Raw genomic sequence first — 26219 nt, forward strand, 5'->3', positions numbered from 1 at the left:
GTGAGGAACGGATCTTAGTAGAATGATATTATTCTATGAGCCTATATTCTAGACTACTTTGTCTTTTATATCATGTGCTATTATACCTAATCCAGAATTAAGTATTCACAAAACAGAAGCGGGAAAAAAAATACACATTAGTTCGTTTTCTGTGACTCTCGCAATTCTTGAATCTCAAAACATAGAACAGATATTTACTTGGCTTGTCTTATTGCAATTAACCTTTTACTAATTTTTTAATCGCCAGACACTGTAAAGTTTTTAGAAAATCGCATTGTGGTTTGGCGCAAACATTGATGAAACAATTCATATGGTAAGTTAAAACTGTTTCAGCTTTATTTTATATTTAAATATCAAAAGAAAGATAAAATCATATATACTTCACTAGATGTTTAAGTCACTCAACAACTTAAATTCGAGCTTTATACAAAAGCATCTATGACAAAATAAAACTGGACAACAGTTTAACCCCATTCTTATGGTTTATTAGACATATATGTTGATCGATGAAAGCACGCAAACGTGAAAACGATGATTCAAAGGAAATGTTATTTATCCAAACTAAGGAAAATTAAATATAAAAATTTCAGAAAGATCTCTACGCTAGGAAGGTCATCGATATCTAATTTAAAAATTAGAGTAAATTACACGAATGGTCCCTATGTTTTGGGGTAATTTGCACGCTTGGTCCCTAACTTATTTTTTTAACTCGTAAGGTCTCTACTGTTTGTTTTTGTTACGCGCTTGGTCTCTACTGTATGCTTTTGTTACACGTTTGGTCTCTATCTTACCTAAAAATATTATTATTTAAATAAGAAAAAAATGGTAGAGTATGTAAGGTAAGGTGAATGGTGAGGTTGAGGTGTGTTTATTTAAATAAATTAAAAAAAATGAAGGAGAAAATAGTCTTTTTAGGTAAGACAGGGACGAAACGCGTAATAAAAACAAACATTAGGAACCTTCCGAGTTAAAAAAATAAGTTAGGGACCAAACACACAAATTACCCTAAACCATAGGGACCATTCGTGTAAGTTACTCTAAAATTTAAAATAATAATACCTTATATTACTGAGATTCATTAATAAAGCCTTGGGTTCATACTAGTTGATGGTAGAATATGGAAAAATAGGCATGCATGGGTCTTATAATAATACCGCATGGTTTACCAAATGTATTAGTTATTTACTTTGTTGTTGCAGTCAATAAAGACTTTGAACGCTCTATTGTCAAGATCAACTTACTTTCATTATTGATTACTGATTACCCTCTCCCAAATGATCAACACTACCTGAATTCACGTTCAGAGTTTGAATTATCCGAACCCGAAAAAGATGAGAACTCTGTATATTCTCACATTCTTATGGATACTCGTTTCACAAAACTTGCAAACTTCCATGTGTATAGATACCTTGAAACCCAACCAAAACTTCACTGACGGCTTCACCTTAATCTCCTCGAACCAAAGATTTGAATTCGGCTTCTTCACACCTGGTAATGGTTCTTATGGTTCTCGATATCTTGGAATTTGGTATCATAATCTTCCTCTCACAGTCGTTTGGGTGGCTAATAGAAACAACCCTGTTCGTGATTTGAATGGAAAGGTAGTTTTACTCGAAAATGGAGTTTTAATCCTTTATAATCACTCATTGGCTACTATTTGGTCAACCAATAACTTACCCATCAAAACTACTTTCAACCCCGTTCTTCAGTTATCAAACTCCGGTAATCTTGTAATTAGAGATGATGGGAGAAACAACACCATTTTCTGGGAGAGCTTTGATTATCCAACTGACACAGTTTTACCAGATTTGAAACTGGGGTGGAAGTTAGACGTTGGATTACAAAGGTTGATTAGATCTTGGAAAAGCATTGAAGATCCTTCAGATGGTGAGTATTCGTTTAGTCTTGATCCACCGGAAGCTCCACAACTTGTTCTTCGAAGTGGTTCACGAAAGCTTTTCAGATGGGGCCCGTTTGATGGGACGTCGTTTAGTGGTAGCAATATCTTGAATGTAAATCCATTGTTCCGATCTACATATGTTTCAAATTCTTTAGAGCTCTACTACCAATATGAAATGTTGGATGAATCCGTTTTCTCTAGACTTGTAGTTTCATCTTTGGGTTTTCTTCAGTATTTTACATGGAGGGTTAACATCAGTAAAGAATGGAACCTCTTGGTATCATTCAACACTGATCCTTGTGATAGCTATGGGAAATGCGGTTATTATGGGATTTGTTATTCGCTAAGTAGTTGCAAGTGTTTGAGTGGATTTACACCCACTTCGCCACTCGACTGGGGTTTATTTAGCTATTCAGGTGGGTGTAAAAGGAAACATGAACTGGAATGTGGACATGGAGATGGGTTTGTGAAATACGATGGGTTGAAATTTCCTGATAATCCAACTGTTTGGTCAAATTACACGGATCATGAATGTGGAACAAAGTGTTTGGAAAATTGTAGTTGTATGGCTTATGCTAATGTTAATGTTTATCGAAATGGTAGTCTTTGCGTGGTGTGGATTGGTGATTTGATTGATATGAAGAACTTTCCTAATGGTGGAGAGAAGATTTACATACGAATGTCACGCTCTGAATTACGTATGTTCTCTTAACTTTTTTTCATGGACTTATAGAGTTGCATTAATTCATGAACTTTTGAAACAAGATTTAATACATTTCTTTGCGTTGGTTATTTAATTAATCACAGAATCCATTGCTGATGCTAAGAGGAAACGTGTAACAGTGAAGGTCGTCAGCATAGTTACAGTTCTTGGATCGTTGCTTCTATTCAGTGGTGCAGTATGGTACCTCAGTTGGGTAACCAGGGTAAAAAGAAAAGATCGAATAAGCATGAACTCTAAAGGTATTCTCAATGTTCGTATAATGTGCAAGACATAAACTCCATTTTGGTATTATTATACTAAGTTTCACTGTTCATGTGATTCATTACTTTGTAACAGGTCAACGAAGTGGGAGTTTTCAATATGTGGAAGATAACCAAGATGAAGGATTTCAATTGCCTATTTATGATCTTGATACCATTTTACTTGCATGTAACAATTTTTCTGAGAGAAACAAGATTGGACAAGGTGGTTTTGGTTCTGTATATAAGGTAACTCACTACATAGCGCCAGTTTGTTTGTAAGATTATTGAACAAAACGAAGTTCGAATGAATAAAAATGGGTAATTTTGATTATGAATAAAAATGGATAATTTTTCAGCCTAGACTCTGGAATGTTTTACTGAGAATACCCATGAGCACTTTTTTATGGTATTATGGAATTATATAAATAACTATGATATTAAACATGCTAATAAAAGTAATGATTCAGCTTTTAAGGAAAATAATTTGGGTGGTAAACGTATTTTATCTCTAACTATATTTTTATTAATCATACAAAGAATTGTGGTTTACAATGTTAATTTATTGCCCGCAGGGTCAATTTTCGAATGGGCAAGAGATAGCAGTTAAGAGGCTTTTAGAGAAGTCGATACAAGGCGTTGAAGAATTGAAGAATGAATTAATTTTGATCGCAAAGTTACAACATCGTAACCTTGTCAAACTTTTGGGTTGTTGCATTGAAGGTGAAGAAACCATGCTGGTGTACGAGTATTTGCCTAATAAAAGCTTAAACAACTTCATTTATGGTACGTTATACTCCCCATGTCTCATACTTCATTTCAGTATCCCTTATTTTTTATGCAGTTTCAAATGATTTAATTATGACAAAGGCAGCACAAAATAGATAACTTCGCTTTGAAAATTAGTGAAGATTAAATACATGGTTTTATTACTTAGCGTTAGACATCTTGGAAAATTTAAGGATTAACATCCAAAAGAGCTTACGCGTTTTCGGTAAAACAAACTGATAGCTGATATTTAAAAGCTGAAAGATGGTAGTCGGAAGTAAGCATATAAACCGTTTTGGGACCGAAAAAACCGAAAACTGAATAAGCTTTAAATTAAAAACCGAAAATCGGACCAAATACCAACAATCAGTTCACGTTTTGGTTCGGTCCGGTTCGATTCTATCTAAGAACGTGTTTGGAACCGGAATTGGACCGAAACCAGAAAATCAAAAGCCGAATAACCCGTCAACTAAGAGCCGACAACCGGACCAAATACCACTTAAGAGTTCTGGTTTGATTTTTTGGTTAAAAAAGTTTATCCGTAGCAAGAGTATGTACATTTTATTTGTTATATGAGTGTTCGACAAAAGTAGCTAAAAACTTTTGAAATATGTAAAATTTTATAAAAAGACAATTAAAAAAGATTTTGATAATCTTATTAAGTGCAATTTTGTAAATTGATTAAAAAAATTAATAACTTTTTTGTTAGATTAAGTAGTTTTTAGATTTGATGTTTAAAAAAAAATCAAAATGTTCGTACTTACAAATGAATTTTTTTAAAATAAATTTTATACAAATGACATTTTTTTTTAAATAAATTTTTGTTAAAAGTTAAAAACTAAAAATCAAACGATGTGGTGTTTGTACTGCAATCATCCATGTGTTTTCTCCTTCGAACTAGAAGAACCTGAAACATAATCTGAAAAAAATAAGCACAACGCTTAGTGAGTTCCCCAAAATACAACATACCACGCCTGTCATTGCGCCCCGCCCAGTATAGATATAAACACCTAAATATATAATTATATAACACATGCAATAATCACAAATATAAATAGCATACATGATAGTCATCGAGCCTCACCCAGTAAACATATAAAAACATATCAAATGCAAGAGTCACGCAGATAACTAGCATCCTAAATATAACAAACCATGGGCCAACATTGATGCTTAGACCTGCTAAACACAATGAGGTAACTCACCTCTAGCTGGTGAATCTTTCAAATAAATCTCGGTATGTTGGTCCAGAAAATCTCCGTGCTAACATCATCAAATAATATCCAGTTAATAATTGGATCTCGACCCATAATCAAGAATCTAAGCTACTTGTCCAATATCCAGGGTAAAAGACCATTTTACCCTTTTTCTTACTTGGCCCAAAACCAAAGTCCAACCTATTTGCTCAAAAGGCCTAAATTCCTAAATGGCATCACAAGGACCAAAAAGGCCCAACTTCCAAATTGGGCCCAAAAATCATCTTGGACGTAATCGTAAGAAAGTCCATGGTTTATCCACAGCCCAAAGTCAGAAGTCCAATGGTCCAACAAGGCCCAAACCCTAAAAGCCCAAAATATAGCCGAAACTGATGAACTCAAACTGATGGTCAATCTACTGAGTATGCGGGGCGTACTCAGCTTGTAGGCTTAGAGTACTCCTTCATGGGCCAGTACGATCAGTGTGCGAGCTGGGTACTAGGATACTCCCCAGATTACCAACCCAACGCATTAATCACTTAAATGGTTAAGCCAACATACTAAACTCTCATATCTGATTCTTTATGGTGACTTAATATGTAAAGTTGACAACTTTACACCGAAGCATGACTTAATGGGGTCCAACACTCAAAAAGAAGCTTAATATGGCTCTTAACACTTGCACGGAGCAATATCTCTCATAAAGTTTGTTTTTTATGAACAAGGGACCTCAATGGAAATAAGATCTAACATCCATAGCTTCTGGAGTAGATCAGAAGATCAACTTTAGCTCAAAAGACCCAAAAATGCATAAATAACACCCTAAGTAAGATCTAGCATAAAGAATCATCAAGATTGGAGCTTTTTAACTCAAATGTCTTGCTAAGGTGAAGATAACCTTGGATCTACAAGCGCAAGATACTTCCAAGCAACCATCAAATGTTCTTCTTCTTCACTAGAAACGCTACCAAATCTCACTTTCAAGCTCAAAAGTCACCAAAAGCACTTAGGCTTTCGTTTTAATGGTAAAGACTGATGGAGGTCGATCAATAGAATGTCCAAAGGTGGTATAAGTTGCTTAAATAGGGTACAAAACCTAATAATTAGGATTTGCCACTACACCAAGTACGCAATGCGTACTCCACGTACTCCCCGCGTACGTGGGTGATTCCCGCGACCAAAAAAGAGCTAGTACGCTAAGTGTACTCATAGAGTACGTCGCGCGTACTACATAGGGACCAAAAAGATTTAAATTTTGCATTAAGGAGATAAAAGGAGACATATCAAATTACGAATACAACAATTCTCCTCCACTTGAATCAGAATTTTTCCTTGAAGTTTGCTGCCCCAAATAACTCTGGGTAAAGCTCCCTCACATCGACCTCCAGCTCCCACGTTTTATGAACCCTTGAAATGTTGCCACTGAACTTTAACCAACTCAACAAACCTATTCCTCAAGATTTTTGTCTTCTTGTCAAAATCGTCATCGGTCTCTCGATATAATTCTGGCATTCATATACCTGAATATCCTATAATGGAACCAACATGGAATCATCCACTAAACATTTCCGCAACTGAGAGACGTGGAACATGCTATGGATCTGACTAAGCTCCTCAAGGAGATCCAAACGATAAGCAACCCGACCCACCCAGGCCAAAACCCTGAAAGGACCGATGTACCTGGGGCCCAACTTTCCCCTCTTACTGAATCAGATGATACCTTTCCACGATGACACCTTCAGGAGAACCATATCCGCAACTTGGAACTCTAGATTTGACCGGTTCTTGTCGGCATAGCTCTTCTGCCGACTCTGAGTTGTCTGGAGTCTACTCCAAACCTACTGAATCAACTCGGTAGTGTTGAGTACCACTTTGGTACTACCCATGAATCGCTGACTGACCTCACCCCAACAAATAGGGGTCCTGCATTTCCTCCCATAGAGCATCTCAAAAGGAGGTCGATCAATGTTGGCATGATAACTGTTGTTATACGAAAGTTTTGCTAGCGGAAGATACATATCCCAACTCCCATTGAAATCCAATACACATGCTCAAATCATATCCTCCAAGGTATGAATAGTCTGCTCGCTCTGACCGTCACTCTACGGATGGAAGGTCGTGCTAAAATATAGAAGAGTACCCAAATCATCATGGGACCTCTTCTAAAATTTGGAAGTAAACCAGGCGTCCCTGTCTGAAACCACAGAAATCAGCACCCCATGTCATGCCACAACCTCCCTGATATATATCTCGACCAACTTCTCCGCATAGATACTCTCCTGAATCGGGATAAAATGTGTGCTCTTGGTCAATCGATCCATGATGAACCAAACCGAATCCACTCCATGCGCAGTCAGAGGCAACTTCGTAATAAAATCCATGTTTATATCCTCCAATTTCTAGACAGGGATATCTAATGGTTACATCTATCCATGAGGATGATGATGCTTAGCTTTGACTTTCCTGAAAGTCAAGTACCCCTCCACTTACCGTGCTACATCCTGCTTCATACAGGACCACCAATAATAAGGACGAAGATCTCTATATATCTTCGTCTCCTCGGGATGAATGGAGAATCTCAATTTGTGTGCGTCCTCCATTAGAATCTAAAGTACACCACCCAAATATAAAACCCACACTCTCCAATGAAGAGTCAATAACCCTCAGATATCATAATCAAAGGAAACCACCTGACCCACTATGCGCTCACTCTTCCTATGCTCTTCCTTCATAGCCTCAACTTGAGCCTCTCGAATCTTGTCTAAAAATGGAGTAATCATGTTCATCCTTAAACAAATATCCCTAATCGGAGTTGCGACCACCTTGCGGCGAAGAGCATCGGCCACCACATTGACCTTCCCAAGATGGTAAAGGATCTCACAATCATATTCTTTCACCACATCCAACCATCGGCGTTGCCTTATTTTCAAATTTTTCTGATCCATCAGATACCTCAGGCTCTTGTGATCCGTGTAAATAGTACAACGGACCCTATAGAGGTAATGTCGCCAAATCTTTAGGGTGAAAACTACAGCCACCGGGTCTAAATCATGTGTTGGATAATTCGCCTCATGAGGGTTCAGTTGCCTTGAAGCATAAGCGATTATGCGACCGCTCTGCATCATAACTAAACCCAAAGCTGTGATCGACACATCACAATAAACCATAAAATCCTCAAAGCCCTCCGACATGGTCAAAATAGATGCCTCACACAATCTTTGTATGAGGGTCTCAAAAGCTACCTGCTACTGAGGCCCCAAACAAAAAGTGATAGTCTTCTTTGTCAACCGAGTCGGAGGAATCGCTATCTTGGAGAAATTCTGAATAAACCTCCGCTAGTAACCTTCTAACCAAAGGAAGCTCCAAATCTTAGATGTAGACCACAGAAACTACACCACGCGCAACCATAACTCAAACTTGAAGAACTTTTCATAAAGTGTCTCCCTTCTTAAAGTCTCCAATACCTCCCTCAAGTTCTCCTCAAGAAGGTCCTAGGTCTTGGAATAGACCAGTATACCATCAATGAATATAATCACAGACCAATCCGTCATCGGCCTGAATACGCAGTTCAAGAGGTCCATGAATGCAACAGGAGAATTTATGAGCCCGAAGGGCATCACCAGGAACTCATCCGGAAGGCCGTCTTCTACATATCCTCCTCTTTGACCCTCACCCGATGATAAACCCAACGCAAATCAATCTTGGAAAACTAAGATACACCCTGAAGCTAGTCAAACAAATTGTCAATCCCTGGGAGTGGATAACAGTTGAACACCTTGTCTAACAATCCCTACAGTTGTGTAGACAACCCCTGTATCTACGGAAGAGCTAGTTGATACGGTTGTTTAGCTATCAGAGCCGCACAAGGAAGCAGGTCAATCCTAAATTCCACCAGCCTCTCCAGAGGCACTCCAGGAAAACCCTCTAAAAACACATACAGGTACTCCCGTACAATTGATACCTTATCCACATTTACCTTACCCTTATCTTGGGTATCCATAACATAGGCGAAAAATCTGAAACATCCATGATTATTATAGCGTCTGACCCTAGCTGTTGAACATAGAACCGGCCCACACTGAGCTCTTTCTCCATAAATTACTAACTCTCCCCCACTTAGGGTCCAAATCCGTACCATCTGATACTCTCAACCAATCACCGCCCCATTGGGGCTCAAACAATCCATCCCTATAATTACATTGTTCCTGCGCAAAGGAATATGAACCAAATCGATTGGATACTGCTCGCTGAAGATCTCTAGAACACAACCCCGATGAACCCTCGATGCCCAAACGGATAGATCATCCTCAATCTCATCCTTTAACTGATAATCTATCTTCCATGGAGCTCCAGCAAACCTCATGTTGAGCGCTAGAGATACAAAAGATTGGGTAGCCCCCGAATGAAACAATATCAGGGCAGAGATACCGTTCACAAGGATCAATCCTACAATAAACATATAAGCATAAGCAGAATAATCAACAAAAAGAAAGAGATAAAGAGAAGATACATACCCATCACCACATTAGGTGCTACACGAGCCTCCTTGGGTGTCAGCTGAAAATCCTTACTCCACCACAGGCAAATCCGACTTGCCCTAGCGGCCGTCAATGATCTGTAGAGTCGTTAGATTGGGTGCTACCACTGGTCCTGCTGTTGCCAAACTCGGAAAATGGGCCTTCTTATAGCCCCTTTGAATGCAATGGAAGAAAATTAGATCAGATACTCGAGTGGTGGTAGTAGTAGTAGCAGTGCAATCCCTGCTAACATGACCAGTCAGCTGCACTCGAAGCAACCATAACCACCCACCCTACATGCCCATCATGTATTTTTCCGCACTTACCACAACAGCTCCGTCCCTGCTGGCCTCTTGATCTAGAATCAAATACCTTGAGCTGCTTTTCCCGAACCCCCTGAATCCTAAGCATGATCCGAATCTCTCTTCCTCTCCATCTCTAGATCAATCTCCATCTCTTTGGCTCTCGCAATCATATCCTCTAATGTATTGCAAATGGACCGAATCACGAACTGCCAAATATCAATCCTCAACATCTCATGGTATCTCACCTTCTTCATCTCCTCATCCACTACATACTATGGAACCAACAACACCCTCTCACGGAACATAGTGGTGATCTTAACCACCATCTCAGTAGTCTGGAGAAGGTCCTGAAACTCCCTTGCCAACTGCTGCACCTCAATGACCAGTGCATATTCAGCTCAAAATCTAGTCACAAAGTCATCCCATGTCATCGAATCAACCGCCACATCACCAATGGAGCCCCTAACCGTTGGGAAACTGCTAGTGCGGAAGGTGTTAGCGACATCCATTAACCATTACCTGCTCGTGATCGGGTCCTACTCCATGAAGTAATCCGAAGCCCCACATGCTCGAAACTCCCAAAAGGTGAACATGCGAGCTCCCATCAATGCCACTATCTCAGTCTGAAAAACGCTCAAACGCTCATCCAATATCTCCAGAATGCCCTCTTTGACCATACAAAAGATCTTTGTAGTCTGCTAAAGTATGTTGCGGGTAATCTCAGATGAAATGAACTCCCGTAGTTGATCATCCAAATGCCAGAGCGCAAGCCCGAACCCTTACCAACACCAGAAGCACTAATCGATCTGCCCCGAAGAGTCACCATACTGAAAATAGACCATACAAACCATCAAAACATGCATAAATAATATTGAGGAGACTCACACTCTACAATCTCCCTAGTTTTATTACAGCTTTCCTTGGCTCGAGTACTGATCCTCAACTTCCAGTAGTACGGGCCCATACTACCTTCCACATCTATCCATACTTTCCTTAAGAATCGCCATGAATCCTCCAAGTCACTTCTTATTCATTCATACAATCCTCAAATAAGACAAGGCTCCCAACACTAAATATCTTCCTAGGTTTTCTTAGGGTAACTACCACACTACTCCCTGCCATCGGCTGCAAAAGGAACTCCTTCCAACATCCTCTAACTAGCTCACAAAGACAATTACATATCACCGACACCAGATAATTCTTTGAATGAAAGGCCTCACACTACAATGGTTGGACTCAAACAAGAGTTGCTTAATAAAGTTAAAACCTTACCTTTTAAAATTATTTAGTCTCAAAAATATGTCACTTAGTATATTCGCTTACTAGTTAGCTGAAGTTAATGGGAACTCCTAAAATCAAAAAGCAAGCAACATTCGAGCATCGAGTAATGGGAACAAGCATAACCTAAACAGGCCATCCTATCGTTGACTGATCAGTACTAACATGCAAGTCTACAAGTTCATACAGTAAAAATATAAAGTCATGTCTCCTAGCATTCTATCATGCAAATCCTGAGCGGATCCTTAGCCCTAACTAGCATATGATTCACAGATTCACAAATCAAAACATATCATAAAACAAGTATGGATATTTCGGGAAAAAACTTACTTCAGCTCAGTCGATTGAATGCACCAGACCCTTTTTCTTTTATTAGAAAATCCTTTTATAGAACATTTCTTTTTGAAAAAATTTACCAAACCCCTAGTTTAAGTTCAGACACACCTGAGAGTATGTCCGAATCCCTCAAACTAAGGCTCTGATACCAACTTGTAACATCCCAAAAATTTAGACTAATTTTTTTTTATTTTTAAATTAATAAAACCATTATCCAAACAACATCTTAGAAACCATGGTGAATCAAAGGGTATCAATAACATCCAAGTACATCAGAGTAATATAAAAATACAGAATGATGTAGTTTGTGCACTGCAATCATCTCGGGCTCTTTCCCTTTGAACCAGAAGTACCGAAAACATAAACTGAAAACAGTAAGCACAAAGCTTCATGAGTTCCTCAAAATACCACATACCACACATATCAAAAAAATAATGGGCCTCGACTGACATCGAACCCCACTCAGAATAGATATGTCAGTCATCAGTCCCCGCCTGACATAAAAATAAACACATAAACATATAATCATATAACACATGCAATAATCACAAAGATAAATAGCATACATGATAGTCATCGGGCCCCGCCCGGTAAACATATAAACACATATCACATGAAAAAGTCATGCAAACAACTAGCATCCTAAACATAACAAACCATGGGCCGGAATTAGCGCCTTCGACCTGCTAAACACATTGAGGAAACTAACATCTAGCTACTGAATCTCGGTCTACTCGACCCATAATCAAGAATCTAAGCTACTTATCCAATACCCAGGGTAAAAGATCATTTTACCCTTTCTCTAAGTTGGACCAAAACCAAGAACCAACCTATTTGCTCAAAAGGCCCAAATTTCTAAATGGCATCACAAGGCCCAACTTCCAATTTGGGCCCAAAAATCATCATGTTAGTAATCCAAAGAAGTCCCAAGCCCTAAAAGCCCAATATACTAACAAGGCCCAAGCCCTAAAAGCCCAAAATATGTCCTAAACCTTTGAAAGTCAAACTGAAAGCCAATCTACTGAGTATGTGAGGTGTACTCAGCTCGTACGCTTAGCATACTCTTTTCGAGTCCAGGACGCGTATCGTACCAACTGCATAAGCCTAGCCAACTCCCCAGATTACCAAACCTACCCTTTAAGCACTTAAATGGTTAACCGAACATGTTAAACTCTCAAATCTGATTCTAAATGGAGACTTAATACGTAAAGTTGACAACTTTATACTTATGCATAACTTAATGGGGTACAACACTAAAAAAGAAGCTTCATAAGACTCTTAACACTTGCATGGACCAATATCTCTCATAAATTTTGCTTTTTTATAAAGAAGGGACTTTAATGGAGCTAAGATCTAACATCCATAGCTTCTAGAGTAGATCAAAAGCTCAACTTTAGCTCAAAATACCCAAAAATGCATAAATAACACCCTAAGTTGGATTAAACATAAAGAATCATCAAGATGGGAGCTTTTTACCTCAAGTGACTTGCTAAGATGAAGATGAGACTGGATCTACAAGCCCAAGCTACTCCCAAGCAACCACCAAGTTTTCTTCTTCTTCTTCTTCTTCACTAAAAACACTACCAAATCTCCCTTTCAAGCTCAAAACTCACCAAAAGCACTTAGGGTTTCGTTTTAGGGTAGAGATTGATGGAAGCTGATCAATAGAATGTCCGAAGGTGGTAGAAGTTGATTAAATATGGTGCAAATGCTAAAAATTAGGGTTTGCCTCTGCACCACGTACGCCATATATATTCCACGTACGCCCCACATACGTGGGGGATTACCGCGACCAGAAAAGAGCTAGTACGATAAGCGTACTCATAAAGTACGCCCTACATACTTGTTAGGGACCAAAAAGATTTAAATTTTTCTTTAAGGGGCTAAAAGGAAACATACCAAATTACGAATGTTACATCTTATGGCTTAAAAATTGGACCAACATAGGAGGGACTTTGAATTGGAGTTTCATGTAATCATATTGATAACTCAATGTACTCTCTTTTGATATTGTTTGGCTTTTCTCTTGTTTGTACTAAATTATTGTCGTTCAAAGAAACGATTAAAATAGTTATAGATAAGGTCAATAAATGGTAACTTTCCCTCTCAAATATCAATGCTAGAATGATAAGGTTTGATGGTTTCCCACAATAAAACATAAACTGAATGTCTTATCAATCTGCATTTGTTGGGTCCCGAATATACCAAATGTGTGTGTGTGTGTTTTGTGTAGGTGGTGAATACAATTTGTTCAGTCAAAATATCAATTGAATGAGAGAGTCCATAGTTATAAAAATATTTATTTTAACTAAGTTTGACTAACAAAAAAAGATTACGATAAAAAATATTCCAAGGAAATGATAACAAAACAACCTTACATAGAAAACTATTCTTTCACTAAACTCCACAAGGATAATTCATTGCAGATGAAAAAAAAAGCTAATTGCTAAGTTTTTGTGATAGTTTTGGTAATCCTAATTCTATAAAGATTTTTCAATGTATGGAAGAAAAATGGTAGGTATCCGTTACAAGAACATAAATATGTTGTGTCATTTATCGTCTAAAGATTTTTGCAAAGCAAGTTCAAGGGCATAATCACGGTAGTATAAGTCAGGCTCACTTCATATGTCAACATCTATCATTTCCACTACCTTCAAATCTTCAAGAGGGACCACATTTTGCTTACATTAAGGGGGTGTTTGGCTTGGCTTTTCAAAGCCAAAAGTACTTTTTGAAAAAGAAAAAAAAGCAAAAGATGTTTGGCAAAATGGTTTCTTTTGAAGTTTTTACATAAGCAAAAAGAACTTTTTGGAAAAGTCAGGAAATCCTGACTTTTTGTAACTTTTCCAAAAAGAACTTTTGGGGTTTAAAAAGCTAAGCCAAACACCCTCTAAGTGAAACACAACGTACACACTTGAAAAACAAAGGTAGGGCTTAGGGCCCCCACTCCTAGAGGGCCCCACTTAACCCAAATATTCAATACAATCCAATCTATTTGTTGAATCGTTACTCGCTGCACACGCCTTACAATTCTCTTCTTCTCAGCGGCTGCTCAAAATAATCGGAACTTGATTAGCAGTTCTGCTCTTCTTCTTTTCAATTCTTGAACATCTAAACCACTGAAACACTCTTACTTCTCCATTCTTTGCTTCTTTACAAGTTTTGATAAATCGATTGTTCAAAATTTTCTAAATTCTGATGATTCAAGGGTTTCACTGAATCGGTATGTGAAAATTTTTCACTTTTCACTTTTTGTTTTTCCATTATCTAAAGTCATTTGATTACTTGATTAGGGTTAATGCTTATAACTTTTTAGTTTTTATTTTTTTAGCTATGTGATTTTTGATTCAACCGACATTTATCATTGATTACAACATATTACATTTACAGAATATATAATCACTGAGTGAATCAGGTTTAAACGAATTTCAACATTTGAGTTTTTAGTTTTTCAGATTTGAGCTTTCCATTTATCTTCTAGTTCTATTCTCAAATCTCAAGGCAGCAGTCAGATAAAATTTGAGTGTTTATAACATTAAATATAGTAAATGTCAAAGGGCCCCAAATTTTTGATTTGCTTAGAGCCCAAAACCGGTTGAGCTGCCCCTACTATATGATCATCTTGACAACGATATATCACCATAAGATGATTGTTTGTAATTATGCACCACATACAATGGACTAAATACAATATAATAATAACGACTTACCAAAAAAACTATTCTCCATGACCGATCAAAGGGTACACAATACAATTTCTACATCCAAGGAAAGTGACTTGTATCTCAAATGAAACATTTTAACGATTTAATGTTCCAAAATTGTGGAAACATTTTAGATTAGAAATTTGTAGTCATTATGTTACCCTATATTCAACCATCTGTTAATCACCAAATAGATCCCTTTTAATACATATTCATAGTGGAATGGTATTTCTAGTGTAGTATTTTGGTTGTATTTATAAAACATTGTATGTTTGAATTTAGAGTTCCATATAATTACGCATCAAACTTGATTTTGTAGATACATATAAAAATATCAACCTTACTATGACTAGCTAATTAAGTATAAAATTCATATGAGGGTTAAACAATCGTTTTCTTAATTTAGTTTTTTTTTTTTTTTTTTTATTTTTCTTTCAACAATGCTTGTATTCAAACATTTTCTTTATTTTTTTCATGGTTTATTTCTTTGTGTATATAGATAAGCCTACTCGGAAACAGCTTATTTGGAGAAAGCGTTACCATATAATTAAGGGTATTGCACGAGGTTTACTTTATCTTCATCAAGACTCGAGATTGAGAATCATTCATAGAGATCTAAAAACAAGCAACATCTTACTGGACAGCGAGTTGAATCCGAAAATATCGGACTTTGGCATTGCTCGTATATTTGGAACAGACCAAAAACAAGACATGACCAAGAGAATAATAGGAACTTAGTAAGTTATCTTCATGAGATCCATCGATATTTTTCTTGTCATTCTTCTCATTTACAAAAATAATTAATATAAAAATATGATTATATTGTATGCAACTTTCCACCTAATATATATATATATATATATATATATATATATATATATATATATATATATATATATATATATATATGTGTGTGTATTTATGTATGTAAATATGTGCATACGTATGTATATATACATATCTGTGTTTATATATATATATATATATATATATATATATATATATATATATATATATATATATATTCTCACTAATTCAATCATTTATAAAAGTACTTTGAACGTTTTTTTATGATTCTCCTTTTGTCATAATGTGTTCTTTATAACCACAAAATCTAAGAATAAAAGAGAGTGAATAACGATGTGTGTGAACAAGAATTTATGACAATTAATGAGAATGTATAATAATGATAATAATTATATAAAGTTAAAAGTATTTTTTTTAGTTATTCTCTGGTTCTTATGAGGACTCGTTTTAAAGTGAGACCTCATGAGCACACCTAAAAAAATTGAAAAAATCTAAAAAAAAAAAAATACAAATAACATAGATCTATGTCCGAGAGAAAAAAAATTGAAATTTTTTTTTGCATCATTAAAATTGATCAATGATTTAATTTTAATTTTTAATTTTTGTATCATTATGATCCATGATTTAATTTTAATGATCAAAAAAAAATTTATTTCCATTTTTTTTTTCCGGACATAAATCTATACTTGATTTTAAGATTTGTATTTTTTAAATTATTTTTAAAAATTTTTTAAATGTGTCTTTACTTTAAAATAAGTTATCACCTGATCTTTTCTCTCTCTCTCTCTCTCTCTCTCTCTCTATATATATATATATATATATATATATATATATATATATATATATATATATATATATATATATATATATATATATATATATATTGTAACTTAAAAAACATTATATTTTGTCACTTGTCTTGTTTTAACCACTGCATTTGAATTTGTGCTAAAAACCATCAATGTTTTGTAAAGGTTATATTTTAACTATTATGAATTGCAAATGTCGATCAAAGAAGTAATACCTCTTTTTTTTATTCTAAAAAACCCCTATATTTTCAAAAGAGTTTCATCACGGAATTTGTTATTTGTTATTTGTTTTTTTAAAAGTTTACATCTTACTTTTATTTACAAGGTAAATATATCAAAATTTATAGTCTTTTGACATCTTTAAACACAAACGTCTATATCAACATATGTTGATTCTATAATATTGCAAAGTTCAACTTTTGTTTTTTTGAAAAACAGTTCGATTATGGGTTTTGTGATTTAGTTTCTATTTTTTTGGTTGAAAAATCATTTGATTTTACTTTATATCATTTAGTTTCTGTAAAAGAAATGTTCCATGTATTGGTATAAAAGTAGTACTCTCATACTAAATAAAAAAACAAAATTTTGGGGGTTGATTTATAACACAAAAGAATCAAAATTTATTCGTTTTTTTAACCAAACAAAAAAAATGAAACAAGATTATCGAAAAATATCGAATCATTTTTCAAAAAAAAAAAAAAAAATCAAAAGCCAAATCATAGAATCCGAAGACTAGTTTTTAAACAAATTAAAAACCCAACTTTACCGTTTGACATGGACATATATCAATGTAGATGTATGTTTGCGGAACATAAACGCGGTCAATTTTGTTTTGTTAACTTTCATTTTTTGTATATAAAACCTCATAAAGAGAGGACGTTAATATTAGAAATTTGACTATTGCAAAGAATTCCTTCAGTTATTTGTAGAAAACAAATTGCAGGAACTTTAATTGTTAGTAACTCTTTCTTTTGATGTAGCGGTTACATGTCTCCAGAATATGCAATGAGTGGTCATTATTCAGTGAAATCAGATGTTTACAGCTTCGGTGTTATTGTATTGGAAATTATAAGCAGCCAGAAGAATTGGTCCTTTGATCATCCTGATCATGATCTTAACCTTTTAGGACACGTAAGTTCTATACACAACTATCCTATTTATATATGATATTTAGACTTTAGTTATTACTGATACACATTACGTATGCTTAATTATGCGTGAAAACTAGCAGCACGATATAGACCCATATATTTAAGCCTTTATTACTATCTACTTAATTAAGATATTGTTTTATAGAATCATAAATGTATTTTAATACTAGGTGTGAAACTCGTGTAATACACGGGTTTATTAAAAAAATATTGAGCATCAAGTTTTTCAATATATCTACCTTAATAAATGAAAATTATTTTCTTTGTTTATGATTGTATTTCATAATATTTTTTGTTTTGAAAAAATTATTGTATAAGTGAAAATTATGATGTATAAATATTAAATTATGAAATAATTGATCGTTGCCTAATTGATTATTGCCTAATCTGTAGTTGTAGGTATTTTATTTTGGTATGATTATTGAAATTTAATATAATGATTTTACATAACATAAATAAACTCGTATAAAATATGGAATTACTTTTGTATTTAAGAAAATTGAAAGCACAAGAAAATAAAATGCCAAGTGGAAAAAGAAAAAATCAAAAAATCTTATAAAATAACATGTGACATTTGGCAACAACCTTTTCATTTATTAAGGTAGATAACGTAAATATATAAATTCACAATTCAAGCTATATTATGCTTCAATATAATATATTGAACAATTATAGAAATACTTTTTTCAGATCGCGAAACGTTCCATACATACATAAAAAAGCTATATATAGGCACAAAAGCTCACACATATATTCACTAGCATATGGATTTTAGTTTTGTTTTCTAAATGTTGCTGGAATATTGCTTGGCTCAGGCATGGATGCTTTGGAACAAAAGACAACCCTTAGATATACTAGACCCAACTATACAAGATCCATCTTGTGGGGATCAAATTATAAGATGCATCCATGTTGCCCTTTTGTGTGTGCAACAATATCCTGAAGACAGGCCAAAAATGTCCACAGTCTATGCTATGTTGAGTTATGAAGACATAGAGCTACCCGAACCTAAGGAACCTGGTTTTTGCAGGGAGAGTTATAAAAAGAAATGTGATACATCAGTTAGCGATTTAACTTCTGTTAATGAAGTTACTATGACGACATTGGGTGGACGTTAAACTCGTTGTGCGTATGCATGCATGTGTATTAATATTAGTGTTTATTTCTAACTTGCACTATAATTTCTAGGTTGGAACTTTGAGATTCCGTTCGCTTTTTTTTTGTTGGTGATGTCATGTTTAACTAGTCATCATGTTAACATTGTAGCGAAAAGCATCATAAGCACATAATTGCTAGGTTGGATTGTTACTTTACGTCAAAAATCAAGAAAATAAAAACTATATATTATTGATACACTCAAATAATATTTGAGATTGTAGCATATTCATTAACCGTTGCAGATGTGGACATAACTCGATCACTTATTAATTTTTTTCCTCATGAAAGTTCTTTTTTTGAAACAACTTTCATGGGATTGTTTGAAAATAGTATTTTCTCTACTTAAAAAGAAAACTCAAAACATGTGAACTCCAAATGTTTATAAAATATTACAAAAGAGACATAATTACATACCCCCTTTTCTGTACGTACTAAATAGGTCCGGCAATTTCTAGACGTCACCCACGACACAATACGAGATAAACGGGTTTGATTTAAGTTTTTTCAACCCGCTAATCCGTTTATTAAACAATTAAGTCATATATGAGTTTATCAAAAAACATATGGGTTGATCTGCCAACTAGGTTAGAATATTAATAAAAAAATTATATATTTTTTAAATATATTAAGTATTATTCGTAGGAATGTAATATATTAAGAGAAAATATCATTGTTCCATAATCTTATTAACCATTTGACCCTTGACCATTGGTGAGTTAATTTTTAATGATATTTATATATTTTTACATATGTGTGTTTTAACCTTTTATATTGTTTCCACTTAGAAGTTGATGTTTATCATAAAAAAGAAAACGATGTTGAAGAATTAATTTTGTTTTTTGAGAGAAAAAATGGAAATTGTGGCTAATACATTAGCATTTGAATTTATCTATGTTTCTATTAATGTTTTAGTTTGAACATGTTTTTAATTTTCATTTGCATTTGGAATTTATTCATGTTTAATTATCAATTTTACTTGTGGAATCTAACTCATGAACCCACAAACCAAAATTTGAACCACGAACTCGCCAACCTGTGAACCCCGTAAATAAGTGGGGGTTGGCGGGTCGTATATGGGTTTATATTCCAAACCCCGTAACCCGTGACATTTATAGTTAAATGTGTCGTGTTCGGATTGGTTTATTTTGACCTGCAAACTCGAACACGATTGTCAGACCTAAATCCAAACCATTCAACGCTAACATAAAAGTCAAAACATGATACTATTCATTAATTCCAAATCAGTCAACGCTAACATAAAAGTCAAACATCCAATTTAATACAAACCAATCAATGTATTAACAAAACAAAAACGTGCAATGTCTAAAATGTCAAACTTACCCCTCATCACTAGTAGTTTCGTGGTCATTTGTTTCTCGAAATTAATAAAATCTTGTCAATTGCATTAGCCGTTAAGTAAAAAATCATATCCAAGTAAAGTAAAAAAGAAACAACCATACACTGGAAAATAGGCTATAGAATACACCCATATCTAATAAGGTTGTAAATAAAAACCATATTATAAAGGGATAAATAAATATAATACGCACAATTGCAGCATCTAACACGGTTAATGAGATGTATTAGAAACATGATCAAATAACTAAATACCTAAATTGAATACGGTTCCTCCTTACATACTTAGCTTCCTCCTCCCACCCTTCTCTCCTCCCAGCCGAACACCTTACCACCACCCTTTCTCCATCTCTACACCACTAATCGGCCCTTTATCTCCATCTCCCTTGTCGTAACACCACCATCACCGGCCAGCCTCGCCTTGCCTTGCACCTCCAATAATTCAACAAACCTGAAAATCTCACCACCAGACCATCATCATCATACAAATTAACCACACATGTAGTTCAAATTTAAAGGGTAAGAGCTTTGATTTCTGTTTTTGCAATAAACAAACACAGGTAGCAGTTCAAATTTAAAGGTAAGAGCGTTGATTTCTGTATTTGCAACAGAAAAACAAGGGCAGAAATACAAAGGAACTACAACTGTTCACGAAGGATAAGGAAGCGTTTTGGCTATGATTGAGATGCAAAATCAAATGGTAGGATCTCTATTATGAAAACTTATTATTTAATTTTAACCAGATGACCTTGGAATCTTAAAATTTAACTCCCTCTTGTTAAATACTACTTCAAACACCATCTTGTTAAATACTACTTGACAGTCCTTGCGTACTAAGTTCATACCAATCAATTTCAATATATCAACTTCTTACTCACATATACCATATTCCCTATTTCATCAAGCCTGTCAAAATATCAGATTAAGTTTCGTAATACACACATATATAGTGCAAACAGAATATGTATACATGCTTAATAATCTTGAAATTTTGGCTAAAATCTTTCAAGAAATGATAAAATTGGTGGTTAATTGCTGTTTTTTTTTGTTTACTGTAAGCATTTGAGTGTGGATCAACTGAAAGGATAAAGATTCCGTCTGTACCTCATAAACAATGGTTATTCTTTCATTTCTATCATATTTTCTAATAATGGTATCAACTCCAATGTAATCAACTGATTAATAGAATCTTTTTGATTTATATTTAGTTAGATCTTTTATCCGGACCAAATTATCCTTGAAACGAGCATATTAATGATCAACATTTTTGGTAAAACATGATATATTTTCCTGATTCATGTCACAATCTTGTTGAATTAGAGTTGAATAACGCATGGCTTTTTGTTGAAAATTTGAATCGAATGTTAATTGTAACAAGTTTAACACTTAAGTCCATATGATTAGATGATAAAGAATTAATCCAGTTGAATAAGTCATTCCCTAATCTTTAAGTTCTTAACTTGATAGATGTTAGAGGACTTAAACTACCAACAATCCACCTTCTCCACCTAAAAACTGTAACACTCTAAACATTTAAGCCAATTTAAACTTTTCAGGAACAACCCACTTTCGTTAAATCATTACAAAAAGGTTTTCAGTACAATTATTAACAGAGTCTTCCTAGACCATATCGTAAAACATAAACATGAGGAGCGGTACGATCACGCCTTCGCCTTGCCACGGTCGCCTGAAGTACCTGAAAAACATTAAACCACAACTATAAGCCCGAAAGCTTAGTGAGATACCCCCAAAATACCAACCACATATACCACGCATAACATAACACAACCAAACAGAATAGCCATGCACTTCGGGTCTACTGTGTGACTGGTCCGCCGCACTGGACCTTCAGTCCACCTGGTCCACCCTCCAAGTCTAGCCATATCCATCGAGTCTGCAGTGTGGTTGGTCCGCCCGCACCGGACCATCCAACCACCTAGTCCATCCTCCGAGTCTACTGTTTGACTGGTCCGCCCGCATTAGGCCTTCAGTTGGCCTGGTCCACTCTCCGAGCCTTGGCACGTTTGGTCCGCCCTCTTGGGGCCTACAGCATATCCGGACCGCTCGCTGGGCCTTCGGGACAACCGGTCCGCCCTGGGTGTGATGGCCTACAACACAAAGCAGGACCCGCCTCAACCCAATCCCGGTTCAACAACCATGTGCACATAAACATACAATCATATACAATGCATATCCAATCAAACCGATCTTACAGATCACATAGCATGACATACTCTAAACAGGATACCGACCTAACAGGTCACTAGCATAGCATCATCCTTTATACCAGGATACCAACCTTAACCAGGTCTCTAACAAATACCATCCTAACTACCAGGATGCAAACATAGCAAAGCAATAATATAACAATGATACCCGGATTACAATCCGATAAAGGGCCGGCCTTGGTGCCGTAGACCCTGTCGATATAGTGAGGATAACTCACCTCGCAACTGCCGACTGAAAAGATAAGACCGAGATGCTCCAACCACTGACACGATCTCCACCACTAGCCAACACCAACACTAAACTCAAAACAATGCCAACAATTACCAAAATGCCCCTGGAAGTCAACTGGTCAACCCTTGGTCAAAGTCAAAGTCAAAGTCAACATCATGACTGACTCTACTCGCCGAGTCAACCCGCTGACTCGTCGAGTCCCCATGCTCAGAACTTCCCAATACGCGATTCAACTCGTCGAGTCACCCCGAGACTCGCCGAGTCCCACAACTCTGAGTCCCCTCGCACTCAACTCACCGAGTCCTCCCTTGACTCACCGATTCACGGCTCAACCAGAAGAAGGTTAGGACCTCACGACCAGACTCGCCGAGTTCAAGGCTATCTTCAATCAACTCGCCGAGTTGTTCCTCTAATTTGCCGAGTTCCTGCCCATCTTCAAGCAACTCGTCGAGTACACCTTCGTGACTCGCCGAGTACCTCTAGATCTTAATCCATACAAAAGCTTTCCAGGCCATGCAAATGATCCAAACCACAAATCTACCCTTCTACAACCCATCCATCACGTAAAGTGGCAAACTTTACGTGAATCCAAAGAGATCTAGGCATATAACACTCTAGGGTTAGGGTTTGGGACAATATGGCTTCACCAATCACTCAAGAACATGGACTTTAATGCACTCTAGACCTTCTCCATTCCAGATCTGAGGTAGCAACCTCAGATCTAACCTCCAAACTCAAAACTCCACATTTTATCTTTTCCAAAACCTTCAAAATGATGAATAATAGCCCAAGCAACGAGATAATACCTCAAAGGGAAGCTCTAACAGAAGAGAAATCTGAATCCTTGCAAATCCCCTTGCTCCAAGCCTGTTAGCTTTCCAAAATCTCTTCTCCAAGGTTCAAAAGCTCTTTAACCACTCACAAACGCACCTTAGGGTTTTTCTAGACTTCAAGAGAGGGTATAATGTCCTTTAAATAGGGCTCATCCTCCGAAATTAGGGTTTTCTCCACTCAGCACCAACTCGCCGACTCCAGCCGCCGACTCGCCGAGTTGGCCACTTAACATGCGACCAGAATTGCGACCCTACTCGCCGAGTCCACCCGTGGACTCTCCGAGTTGCTACACATTGAACCCTGAACTTGCACTCTTATACTCAGGATGTTACAATTCTCCCCCACTTAAATTAGGCTACGTCCTCGAAGCCTGCGGCAGCACAACTCCAGAACTACTCTCGCAATACACCACCTGGCATTAACCAGACCAGGTTCCTCAAAACACAACCACCGAAACCCAAAACCCAACTTTCCCCTTGCGGTGTCCTCACCACCGCTTCAAGCTGGCCATCGGCCTCATCCTCAGAACTACACTTATCGTGCGAGTATTACTCCAAGATACCTCACTCGCTCCAAATCACAACAATCAATTGACTCATATGAGCTAGAAACAACCCTGAACCACCGGAATCCCGATCTGAGACCAACTTAATCCGCTCCATGCTATCAGGATGACACATCCTTCAGTCTCAGAGCAACTCCCATGAGTTCTCCTCCGCAATCTCATACCCATGCTGAACTGGCTCTAGCATCCTCGGGTTGGGAAAACCCGACACACTGACGAAACCTCCAAACATCCCCCAGGATGAATTACCACTTCATACATAATTTCTTGATCACACCAAATCGGAAATCCAAGATTCAATCCCTGCATCCCCCCCCCCCCCCCCCCCCCCCCCGAGCCTCTTGGCTCTACACCCACGGAATCCCTTCCTCGACCTCAGCAGACATCCAACCCGGATGTGATTCCATACCACCGCCGCAACACACTGCTCAATAACCATAATTGGAACACCCTAATCATAACTCCGTACTATTGCTTTCACTTCCGTGAACTCACACTCCCTCTCGGAGCTACATTCCTTTCCCTTCCCTTATCAAGGAAATCCACTTGGCTGCCTTGACATTACCACAAGTGCCATAATGTCCACCCAATACTACACCATTCCATTATAGCATAACCGCTATCTCATGCACCACTCATGCTCTGAATCCGCTCGCAGGGAATCTCAAGTCCATGCACTACCTTCCACTAATCACGATCAATACCCAGGGCCAGACGCTCTGATGCTGTCACATCACGACATACTCATTCTGAATCCTCATACAGACCTATCAATACATGCAGAGTCTTCAGCATGACTGGACCGCCTTACTAGGCCTTCAGCCAATCTGGACCACTCTCAGAACCTTCAGCAGGTCTGGACCGCCCTCCAGGGCCTTCAGCCTGTCTGGACCGTCCTTCGAGCCTTCGGTCTGATTGGTACGCCCACCGGCCTTCAATCTACCCGGACCGCTCAACTAGCATTCATCATTCTGAGTTATCCCTTCAGGAAAACTCTCCCATGCATACTGTTCTAGCCCTCCAGGGGTTCCGAACTCTATCTCTATCCTGCATACTCAATCCCGGCCCGATCCTAGGCCTTCCACAATCAATCACCCTTTCTCACAAAACCCTTGGTCTGTATTCCGCCCTGTCTGTCTGTCACTTACTCATACCAGCCTAAGCTCTTGGCTGACAGAACCACTACTGAAACCCGACAGCTAACAATCTCTCATGCTTATCGATCTTCCGGAGAATTTCGAATTCTCCCCACTTAGAGCACTAACTATCAACCACTAGTCACCACCACCGTCCTCCCTTAACAGCCCTACACAACACAATCCCTTACACGCGAACTGATTCCCACCAGAACGAGCAACCTTCACAAAATTACATATCAACACAGATCGTCTCGGACATCGAAAGAAACCCGACATTGCACATATTGAATCCCAATGGAGCCTGACTCCCAGCTGAACACCTCTCACATTGCTAATACTATATCCAACAGCAAAACCACATAACCAATCCCGACCATCCATCCCTTGGATACTAACCGGCTACAACTCCTAGCTATAAAACCCTCTACCAAAAGATAACCCAGACGAAAAAGCGAACAATACAACACTATAAATCATGCAAACAAGACCAGCATATGCAATACTCCATAATAATTGCAAGATAACAAAATAACCAGAAGGAAACATACCCGCAGTTTCATCTGGCACTGCCTTGACCTCCTCTGCTGTAAGCTGAAAGACACAACCCTGAGCCCTCGGGGGCTCTACTCCATCCTGACCTCCACCCGTAATCCTTAACGTGGCCGGTGCTGGAGCCTGCACCGACCTCCCATTCAGTTGTGGACAGTTGGCCCTCATGTGACTAACCTGATGACACTAGTAGCAAATCCTCATATCATGGGCTGGGGCTGACTGACGACAATCCCTCGTGTAATGTCCCTCCTTTCCATACTTGCGGCATGAACCACCGGACTTACAAAATCCGGTGTGACCCTTCCCACACTTCCCACAAGTGCGACTGCTCTGATCTCCCAATCTAGAATCAACGGTCTTGGATCGTTTTGGCACCGGCTGCAACTGCGCCGGGGCCTGCCTCTACTCCCTCATCTGCAAC

At 37.2% G+C, this 26219-nt stretch overlaps 1 protein-coding gene across 1 annotated transcript; it reads left to right on the forward strand.

Annotated features, from left to right (window-relative positions):
* Positions 1-1201: 1201 nt before the first annotated feature.
* Positions 1202-18955, forward strand: LOC145049918 (G-type lectin S-receptor-like serine/threonine-protein kinase At4g27290). The gene is made up of 7 exons (XM_078998255.1): positions 1202-2598; positions 2708-2863; positions 2961-3112; positions 3439-3649; positions 15467-15704; positions 17564-17714; positions 18550-18955. Exons 1-7 carry the CDS (start codon positions 1332-1334, stop codon positions 18850-18852), a joined length of 2478 nt encoding a protein of 825 aa, XP_078854381.1. The 5' UTR covers positions 1202-1331; the 3' UTR covers positions 18853-18955.
* The last annotated feature ends 7264 nt before the right edge of the window (positions 18956-26219 follow it).

Source organism: Lactuca serriola, chromosome 1, assembly GCF_051521515.1.
Source record: "Lactuca serriola cultivar US96UC23 chromosome 1, Lser_US96UC23_V15, whole genome shotgun sequence".
Classification (NCBI taxonomy): Eukaryota; Viridiplantae; Streptophyta; class Magnoliopsida; order Asterales; family Asteraceae; genus Lactuca; species Lactuca serriola.